The sequence below is a fragment of the Oncorhynchus nerka genome, linkage group LG4 (genome assembly GCF_034236695.1).
Source record: "Oncorhynchus nerka isolate Pitt River linkage group LG4, Oner_Uvic_2.0, whole genome shotgun sequence".
In the NCBI taxonomy this organism is placed as follows: domain Eukaryota; kingdom Metazoa; phylum Chordata; class Actinopteri; order Salmoniformes; family Salmonidae; genus Oncorhynchus; species Oncorhynchus nerka.
Genome location: NC_088399.1, coordinates 52,480,806 through 52,491,960, shown reverse-complemented (window position 1 = coordinate 52,491,960; position 11,155 = coordinate 52,480,806). Strand labels below are relative to the sequence as shown.

The following is an 11,155-nucleotide window of genomic DNA, read 5'->3' as shown; positions in this document are numbered from 1 at the left end:
GCTACTCCTCAAAGCTTATCTACCAAGCATGCTGACATTGACACCTTTTAGAGCCAGATAAACAATCCAAGGCTATATCCTCATCCCAAGGAGATTAACCTGCTCGGCGAGAACATAGGTATGCAGTCTCTCCAGTCCACTGTTGGGTTCACAGAGAAAATGTTTTTAGCCAAAATGTCTAGTTTGTTATGGCAAAGTAGTATTTTATACTGCAGGGGAGGCAAAGTGGTATTTTATACTGCTGGGGAGGCTAAAGGAACAATATGCAAACCTATACAAATGTAGCTACTGTATTACATTAAATTGACAATAATATGAATAAAGCCAGGTTATAATTCACCTATTCACCCACTGTGTTCAAGCCATCAATGATGCTGTACCTTTCAAACAAATGAAATGTAACTGAAAGGCTAATTATAATGTTGCATGGAGACTGCACATTCAACTCGTCTCACCTTGATGACAAACATCAATTCTGCTGTCTGTCTGTCTTTGTTAGTTTACTTGCCGTGGTATTTTTCCACTTGCACGGAAGACGCCCCCATGTAGCTAACTTCACCTCTAACTAGCTACGTATCGCTTGTTTCCCCTACGTAGCTCATAGCTGGAGTTCAGAAGTGATCAAGCTCTATTCCTCAGCCGACCATTGCAGCGAGCAGTCAGAAGCCAGTCGTGTCTCTCTCCGAGGCCGGATGGTAAAATCCAACCTCCAGCGGATCTTAAACAGTCATTGCTTTGCTCGCGAGAAAGAAGGAAAACCACAGTTCTGTACTACAATGGCGGATTTAAGTAGTAACGTTAATATTTGTGACATGATTGGCAAGTAAGTGAAGACGGGAGAAAATAGTGAAGTGGGGGATGGTGCTTTTTTTCAGTGACGAGGAAGTAGCCACTAATATAAACTGGGATTTAATTTCTTATGACGTAAAATATTTATTTGTCCACAACTGGTTAGCTAGATAAGTAATATATGAAACATATCCTACATTTAATTTGGAGTGAAGAATTAGAACGTTATTGTTTTAAGGTTAGTCCTCTCCCTTAGCTTATCCTAAGCTAGCTAGCCCTAAGCTAAAACCTAGCTACATTATCAAGGTCCTCTAGGAAGCCTAGCTATATCCATCACCACGTTTTTGTTTTTTTAACGGAACACCTCAACCATTTTATTTCCATTTGTTTCAATGGTTGCCAATGACGTCGTTTTGTAGTTTAGTTAGATGAGATGCGTTAACGTTAGCTGTGTAACTAGCTTGCCACCTGAAAGCATAGCATCGTCAGGTAGCTAGCTACCGTTGACTCGCAGGTCAACGAGTTAAAAGGCCCCGAAATGAAACGGTCATTAGAATGGCTTGTTTCATGGGTGAGCAACTTGAAACGGAAGAAACACGCGGAATCCACGTCCATTGTTACCTTTTCTCTAAACACAATTGATTATTAATCAAAAGGCCCAAGTGACGCAACGTCATTCCTCCATTTTTGACGTCACAAACTCTTTTACGGTTACATTGTAACGTTATACCGTTATACTATTCGTCCCTCAAAATGATGCACACAAAACATTATTGGAGTCATATTGTCAAAGTATTGTTGAATTAATCAGCCAACCCCTATGAATAAATTAAATAATGGTGCATATCTAAGTGGGATTAATTCATTATTACATGTAGTATATGCTATTTATACGTTTGACTTGTAGCGATCATTGGCAGTTTTTTGACCATTTGTCATCGGGCAGATACGCAGTTTAGATAGGGCACGTTTTTCCTCGTCGTGCACGTTTTCCCCATCGTGGTGCATTCCGAGTATTTTCGGTGAGCCGGTTCCCAAACGGCTCTATTTTCAAAATGCTTGAAAATGGACCTAGCTAGAACCCTGGAAAAAGTACAGATAGCCAACGTATAGCCCAAAAAGTAAGCTATCAGATCGTGAAATGCGCGTTCAAATAAAATGTTACCTTGCACCCCCCCCCCCCCCCCAAAAAAAAATAGCGAGGACCAGATTGACACGCTCTCCCCACTATTTATTGTTTAGGCGGTGAGGGTTCACCCTCTTTACATAATTTTTTTGGGTCATTTATCTGCAGAAAAACGTCGTTTTTTAAAAAAATTTTTAGATCAAACGGCTGTAGTTGCAGTCAGGGATCCAAATGAATGGCTCTTTCACCGATGCGGTTCGGTTCCTGACGTTCACCAAAAAAGACCCGTTCAAAAAGAGTCGTTCGTTCGCGAATGACCCATCACTAGTGCCCTCCTGATGCAAGGCAGCCTCCAGATGTCCCCTTCGAAGGGCGTTAGGCAACCTGCCGTGTGCCATTTAATGCTATCCATCACATACATGGTGGATTATGTTTATTCATGATGTAGTTTTGCCTTGAAATAATACAATTTGTTTAGGTTATAGGGCAAAATATGTCACACTGAAGCCATATCAAATTTTATTGGTCACATACACATTTAGCCGATATTGCTGGTTTAGCGAAATTATTGTGTTCCTAGCTCCAACAGTGCAGTAGTTTCTAACAATACACACATCTAAAAGAATGGAATTAAGAAATATATAAATAATAGATTGAGCAATGTCGGAGTGGCACGGGCTAAAATACAGTAGAATAGAATACAGTATATATGAGATGAGTAAAGCAGTATGTAAACAGTATTAAAGTTAACAAGTGATTCACTCTTAAGGTGCAGGGTTACATAACCAGGTGGACGCTGGCAATGATGGCTATTTAATAGAAGCTATTTTTCAGTCTCTTGGTCCCAGCTTTGATGCACCTGTACTGACCTCGCCTTTCGATGAGTATCACAATTATGAAGGGAGGTGGTGAACTCGCATAGTCTACATGCAGTAGTGGTGTGTGGGTCAAATCAACCCAGAGAAAACAATTAAAGCCATATTACAACCTATGTGTTGTGATAAAGCATTTCGCTACACCCACAATAACCGCTAAATATGTGTATGTGACCAATACAATTTGTGACCGTGATGTATAGGCCTAAGGCCGAGATAATAAGAAGACCCAGTGGTAGAGTAAATGAAAGCACACCTTTTGTTTCATCACAAAACCGGAGACCAACCTCTGTTTGGTACAGTCCACAAAGCATATTGTATGTAACAAACAGTTACGTGACCTACATTTTCGGACTATTAAACAACTATCGATTTAGAACCACAGAGTTACCGCAAGTCGCAAAGAACTGGAGCTGCCTCGACTATTCCAGCTCCATTTCAACTTCATCATCAAATCACTTATGCTTAGTACAGTGACAACTAAAAAATGCCTAAAACAATTTGGTCCAATCAACGTAAGTCAAATATGATGTGGATGTCTATGGTTCTGATTTCTGTGTATTTGTGCAAGAAAAAACATGTTGACCCACCCTACTTGTATGGAAACACCAATGCCATTCTCTTGTCTTTTCATGTTGACGAAACGTCTATGACTCAGTTATACAGCACATGCTTTTATTTTTTGTTGTCCTTGGCTACCTGGCTAAAATGGTTGCTCGCTAGCTTAACTTCCTTTCAAGGGCATAAATGCGCCAGGCGAGCTAGCATTAGCCTACTACATCGAGCACATATTGAACTTACATTCCCTCAGGCCAGGGGCACAATGTATGAGTTTATGTTTGGATCAAAATCGCTGTTATAATCATTGGTCAGTACAGAGAATGAAGTAAAACCAAATCACGATCTCCATCCATGGCTAATTTAGGAAAGGGCCAATTTTAACTAGCTAGCTAGACACCAGAGGGCAACGATGAAACAATTAATTTTTTAAAATCTCCTCTCGATGACGATTTGCTGTAGATGTGATTGGAGTGAAGCCAAATCCAAACTGTCTTTCCTTGCCACTTTATTTTTTGGTGCGCCAGGACCATTCACAGTTGAGCGCACACTGTTTAGCTCAACGCCAATTGGCTATTTTGTACTTCTTTTTTTTTAATCAAGGGAGGCCAAATGCTCACTGGTTTCCATTGCATTCAATGCTACAGGTGGCAACAATGTCATACTCTTTTTGACCAGACAGCATCAGATAGATTGCTTACAGAGACAGAGGGGCTCTATTTTGCTCACTCTGATGCTTTCTCTGGTGAGATACATTAAGCTTCCTGTGAATTGAAGGAACATTTATGAAACAGATACGAAAGAGACAATTGTATAGGTTTTTTTCTTGGTGATCTTTTTGAGGGAAGCCGGGCTTCACTTGGCACCCATGAATACACACCACTGCCTCCTTGGACAACAGTTCCAACTATCATGCGCTTTGAGGGTGAATTAATTCAATCACACAAATAGTATTTTGGTTACCAATTTTACTTGCACTTGATACGTCGGCCTGTATTGCACCAAATAATTAAAATACACCGGGGAACACAAGATTTAAGCAACGTAATCCCGCATGTTCAGAGTCCTATTGCAATCAAAAGCTTAAAAATAACAATTAAAGATGAATATGTGTGTCTCCCTGTCCAGCCTGTCCCTACACTGTTGTAGTACCCGCGGTCCGGGGCCTCTGTGGTGCTCCTGATGCCCCTCTCCCACCCCTGAAGATCCCAGGTGGGCGAGGGAATGGTCAACGGGATCACACTCCTTCAGCTCGGCCGCTCTACTCTGTGAGTACATACACACATTTAACAACGCTCATGCAAATGCAACCATAATATAATCTTTCATATTATGCATACTCCTCTGACACACCAGGACATGACACGCACTCATTGCATACTGCAAAAATATATTTAAGATATTACAATTTAAAGCTGCATATGTAACTTTTTGGGCGTCTTTACCAAATGCACATAGAAATGTGACTTATAGATATGTCATTCTCATTTAAAGCAAGTCTAAGAAGCGGTATATATGTTCTATGTGCGCTATTTCTATTATTTATGTTAAGTTTCGATTGTCTTTTACATTCGGTTTTGTACACCAGCTTCAAACAGCTAAAATACAATATTTTTGGTTATTGAAAAGACACTACATGACCAAAAGTATATGTGGACACGTGCTCGTCGAACATCTCATTCCAAAATATGGAGTTGGTCCCCCCTTTGCTGCTATAACAGCCTCCATTCTTCTGGGAATGCTTTCCACTAGATGTTTGAACATTGCTGCAGGGACTTGCTTCCATTCAGCTACAAGAGCATTAGTGAGGTCGGGCACTGATGTTGGGCAATTAGGCCTGTCTCGCAGTCGGCGTTCCAATTAATCTCAAAGGTGTTTGATGGGGTTAATTAAGTTGAGGGCTCTGTGCAGGCCAGTGAAGTTCTTCCACACCGATCTCGACTAACAATTTCTGTATGGACCTCACTTTGTGCACTGGGGCATTTTGATGCTGAAACAGGAAAGGGCTGTCCCCAAACTTTTGCCACAAAGTTGGAAGCACAGAATAGTCTAGAATGACATTGTATGCAGTAGCGTTAATATTTCCCTTCACTGGAACTAAGGGGCCTAGTCCGAACCATAAAAAGCAGGTCCAAACCATTTCTCCTCCTCCAGCCAACTTTACAGTTGGCACTATGCATTGGGGCAGGTAGCATCTCCATCTGCCAAACCTAGATTAGTCTTATCGGACTGCCAGACGGTGAAGCTTGTTTCATCACTACAGAGAACACGTTTCCACTGCTCCAGAGTCCAAAGGCGGTGAGGTTTACACCACTCCAGCCGGCGTTTGGCATTGCGCATGGTGATCTTAGGCTTGTGTGCGGCTGCTCGTCCATGGAAACCCATTTCATGAAGCTCCTGACAAAAAGTTATTGTGCTGACATTGCTTCCAGAGGCAGTTTGGAACTCTATAGTGAGTGTTGCAACCGAGGACAAGTGAGCTTGTGTGGCCTACCACTTCGCGACTGAGCCGTTGCTGCAAGTCTCTTCTTATTGGTGTGCTTTAGTAGTGGTTTCTTTGCAGCAATTCGACCACGAAGGCCTGATTCACGCAGTGTCCTCTGAACAGTTGATGTTGAGATGTCTTGGGCTGCAATTTCTGAGGCTGGTAACTCCAATGAACTTATCCTCTGCAGCAGAGGTAACTCTGTCTTCCTTTCCTGTGGCGGTCCTCATGAGAGCCAGTTTCATCATAGCGCTTGATGGTTTTTGCGACGGCACTTGAAGAAACTTGAAAAATTATTTCCAGATTGACTGACCTTCATGTCTTAAATTAATGATGGACCGATGTTTCTCTTTGCTTATTTGAGCTGTTCTTGCCATAATATGGACTTGGTCTTTTACCAAATAAGGCTATCTTCTGTATACCACCCGTACCTTGTCACAACACAGCTAAATTAGTAGGTGTGTCCAAACCTTTGACTGGTACTGTAGTTATAATTTGTTTTAGGAACATCTACACACAATATTTCACCTTTATTACTTTAAATTTGTGACTGTCAAAATCAACATTTGGGCCATTTAAACAGCATGCATCCCTCTTATAGACAAGGGGATAAGGACTATGTAAAGGTCCCCATTTTTGACGTTCTGAGCGTATGCAATATGTCTGCCTCCGACGTAAAACAAATGTTTGACTTCCACGCAATTACTTATTTTAGGTTTGGAAGTGCGTTGCATTTTTTTTATCATAGAGCTATGAAACAAATGTAATTTAGATCACCCTTGCTTGAGACATTCAGCAATTGCTTTGCCATGTCTGCCGTGACGCAGTCGAGCTGGATAAATATTTTTCTAACATGCTGATGACTACACCGGCACGCACATGCGAGCGCCATTACGCGCTCGCATTGATTTTTGTCCATCTGCACCAGACTCGATCAGGGCTCGCAGGTTGAAATATCGAAGCGCACTCTGACCCAACTAATATTAATTTGGGCACAGGTCGAAAGACATGAAACATTCATGGACATTTAGCTAGCTATCTTGATGTTGCCGGCTAATTTGTCCTGGGATATAAATAATATAAACAAAACATTTTATATAGCGAGTGTGCCCTCTCTGGTAATGGCATGTGCGCTTTAGCCAACAGCCTTGCCGATACAGTGCGGGTATAGCCTACATAATTAAATTATTATGGACAAAAGAGCGAGATCAGTTGTATTTGTCAAACAAGCATCAATGATCATGTCAACTGAATAAGACCCATCCATATTTATTGGAAAGGAGCATCAAGCTCATCGCCTCCACTTTCACCACACTGTGACGTTCATGACTTATTTAATCTGTACCCTAATAAACTGCATGCTTTCCCAACGAGTCGTAGTGGGAGGACCACACATGTCATCATGTGACTCGAAGTTTACTTCGATATGGTGGTTATTGTAAAAAAGTATTTACGCAGTGTTTCCACCAAAATTTCTCAGACACAAGAAGATCCCACCTTGTCTAGCATATTTTGTTTAGTCAACATTTGGAAAGTTGGCTGAAAAATGTTCTGTTTCCATCATGATAAACTTAGGCAAATGTAATACATTTAGTTGCTTCCCTATTAAGGTCAAAATTCGGTAGGATATGCTGACTAGCGAGGTGAGAGTTGGTCACTTTCGTCACTGCCTGGCATGCCTCAATGTCCTAGGAAAGGTACGCTCGGAAATCCTTTGGTTTAATTGTCCCGATCCGATACCATGGATATATATAATCACGTTGCATGATTTATGAATGGCAAAGGGGTATAGGAGGTCGATATTATTCAGGCAGTTCGACACCTTTTATAAAGTAGTCAACACTTGCTGTTCAGTTGTCAATTATAGCACAGTAAATAGCATACTATGCGCCACGACTCTGTGTGGCTGGCTATGTGAAACACAAAATAAAAAACATTTCCTAGAAAATAATAGTTAGGCTAAATCGTAGATTTCAACTCATTGTTACCACATTACATGGGACGTGCAAATTCACAAGCATCATGCTCTCTCTCCCTCCTCCATGTAAATAAATTTGACTGAAACCAACCACAGCGCCTGCACATTGTACTGGGAGGCGATCAGGCGGCAGACGTGAGTTTCCCAGTCATCGCTTGCTTTGTGACTGACAGGCGCTATCGATAGGTTGCTGAACGATACGCATCTTCTATTCTAGCGGGAGAGGGGTCGACAAAATAGCCAATTGAAACTTTTAAATGAAAAGTACCCTAATTCAGTATGAAGTGGAAAAAGTAGCCAGCTGAAAATCAGTCTGGTACCGGCTGATTAGCTGAGGACCGGCGCGAATGGAAAACGCTGTTACTCATTTATAATTATTTGGTTGGCCACAAACTCTACCGAGCCCTTTTAGAAGCTGTTAGCAGGATTTGCATATAAAGTGAAGTACTGCTTGAAATTAAAACAGATATTACTTTTCAATTGCAAAAATGTTGTTGGTGTGCCCTAGTGAACACAATCCTGAAGTCACCCAGGGAGTTGGTTCATTAATGATCCCTTCTTCAAGTGAAATGATTGATTAACGCTCCCTCCTTCCCATTTTGGTTCTCCAGGACCGGAAGTTGACTGTGACAGAGGAGCCGGCGGGGAACGGTCGCCCCGGGATACTCCGCTTCCAGAGCCGCCCCACTGTTTCCAAGGTGATCCACTGGGGAGCTGTGCTGAGCGGGAACGCTCTGTATGTTGAGATACCGATGGACCCGCTCCCGGAGGGCAGCAAGGAGAGGTGTGTGCCTGTGCTCTGTATGTGAAAGTGCGCGTGTGTGTGTATAATCTCATGTTGTCTATTTAGCCCTGCCTACCTCTCTCTCTACAGTTTTGCGGCTCTTTTGGAGTATGCGGAAGAACATCTTGAAGTTGTCAGCGTGTTCGTCTGCTTTTACAAGAATAGAGATGATCGCGGTACGATAAGCGTGTCCACCAAACCTATGATCTCAATAGATAAGCATCCACACAGTGAGCTCAAAGTATTGGGACAGTAACATGAAATAAAAAAACATTTATTTTACCCCTTTTTCTCCCCAATTTCGTGGTATCCACTTGATCCAGGGGTTGGGTTAAATGCGGAAGACACATTTCAGTTGAATTCCGTTGTACAACTGACTAGGTATCCCCCCCCCCCTTTAGGAGACCAAAAGTTTTGGGGCAAATCCACTTGTATGTGTATTAAAGTAGTCAACGTTTAGTATTTGGTCCAATATTCCTTGCACGCAGTGATTACATCAAGCTTGTGACCTGACAAACTTGGATGCATTTGCTGTTTGTTTTGGTTGTGTTTCAGATTATTTTGTGCCTAAAGAAATTAATGATAAATAACTATTGTGCCATTTTGGTGTCACTTTTAATTGTAAATAAGAATAGAATGTTTCTAAACACTTCTGTATTAATGTGGATGCTACCATGATTACGGATAGTCCTGAATGAATTGTGAATAATGAGGATTGAGAAAATTGCAGACATAAACATCCTACCTCCCAAAATGCCAACCTCCCCTGTTATTGAAATAATGAGAGGTCAAGTATGTCTTGGGGGTATGATATTTGTGCATCTAACTTTCTCACTCATCATTATTCACGATTAAATCAGGACTATCCCAAATAACAAATTGTGTCACTGTCCCAATACTTTTAGAGTTCACTGTTTATGATGGAAGGTCGTCCTTGATGGTATTTCTTCTAATATGTGTCTTTGTGTGTCCCCACAGCTAAACTTGTGCGCACATTCAGCTTTCTGGGCTTCGAGATAGTGAAACCGGGCCATGCCCTTGTCCCACTCCGACCTGACGTTTTCTTCATGGCCTACAACTTCGACAAGGACTCCTCCTCCGATGAGGATTAGCTCTGACCCCTGTGGGGTGTTCCAGGAAACAGAATCATCAATTTAGCCAGCTAACTTTGATAAACAGCCAGATATAGGCACATCTTTTGATTTTTCTGGTTTATTCAGAAAGCTAAACCCGAGCACAGGTTTATTGGTTGAGTCAGTCATACCATTTCAATTCTATATTCTAGGAAAGATGAAGTAATTTCCAAATGTTTAGTTAAGACATTTAGCTGATTAAGTAACACATTGATCCTGCTTATTGGAACAGCCCCCTGCCTAGCATGGATCCCAACTTGAATTGTGCTGTTTTCACTATTGTTTCACAAACTGTTTCAATGAAGAGATGGTTCAGCCAGACTGAAGTCTGATGGCCATGCTGTGATGACCACAATTGTGAAGTGAAACAATTGTGTGAAACGGAGCAATTCAGTTTGGGATCCAGGCTTACCCACTGCTCCACCAAACCCCACTCTCCTATGTGACCCAAGTGCTTACAGCCTTCCATGCTTTTGTTCAAAGGAAGTGGATGATTAGTTTCGATATTGTATCCCCCAGTTTCACAGCTTGGCTGACATTTCTCTCCTCTCTCTTGCATCCCTTTAAGTTCTTTATTATTTAGGTTTCATTGGTATTTTGTTCATTACTTAAGAGGGAACCATGTTTTTATGGACTTTGAGCATATTGCAATTCTCATAACTATTATCATCAATCGATTGTCTTGTTTTATTCTTGTGTTGATAGGTGGATGGAGGATTTTTTTTTTTTTATGTAAAAAAAAAACAGCATCAGGTTTACACTTGGGTACTCCAGCTTTTAATTTAATTGGCTAAGATGTATGCTTTTATTTCATTAGCTATATTTGATTTAAGCTTTTAATTTCATTGGCTAAGCTATAAAAACATTTCCGCCCCACCTTTGTGACAAACATTTTGATAAAGCACTCAAGTCCTCTGACAAATGTTGTAATGTGTGTAAACATTGCTGTTAAGCAACAACAAAAGCTCCAATATTGGTATTTCATTGCTGGATAATAGCCCTTTAAACTTTAGCACATGTGAATGCTGTTATGTGTAACTGGTTTGGGTGCTTCAATTTGACAAGTAAATATCATGTCAAATGATGGATTGATTGGTTCAAAGCAACCCAAAAAAAGTCTTTTGCTTTTCTTTCATGTATATCTGAAAATGATTGTACCATTGTTTGGATAAAATTGCTGTGATGTTTCAATTTAGATTTTTTTTTTTGGACTAGCATTCCATTTAACTTTTTGATTCTTCGTGGAGTTTAAGTTTGATGTTCACCTTGCATAGTGGTACCTATTGTGCTCCTGTGATAATAAAAGTAAGAAAAATAGCATTGCCTCCTTGTCTCCGATACATAATCTTATGGATTTTTTTCCTTCTCCCTATTCTGTAAAGTCTTGTTCTTTGTTAATGCACTTTACATTTAGATGTGACACATTT

The 11,155-nt window shown here is 41.0% G+C and overlaps 1 protein-coding gene across 1 annotated transcript; it reads left to right on the top strand.

Annotated features, from left to right (window-relative positions):
• The first annotated feature begins 598 nt into the window (after positions 1 to 598).
• Positions 599 to 11,045, top strand: LOC115106044 (ornithine decarboxylase antizyme 2-like). The gene is given in 6 exon segments (XM_029628646.2): positions 599 to 823; positions 4,477 to 4,528; positions 4,530 to 4,616; positions 8,423 to 8,595; positions 8,686 to 8,771; positions 9,574 to 11,045. Coding segments are annotated over 6 exon segments (663 nt in total). The 5' UTR covers positions 599 to 692; the 3' UTR covers positions 9,708 to 11,045.
• Positions 11,046 to 11,155: the final 110 nt, after the last annotated feature.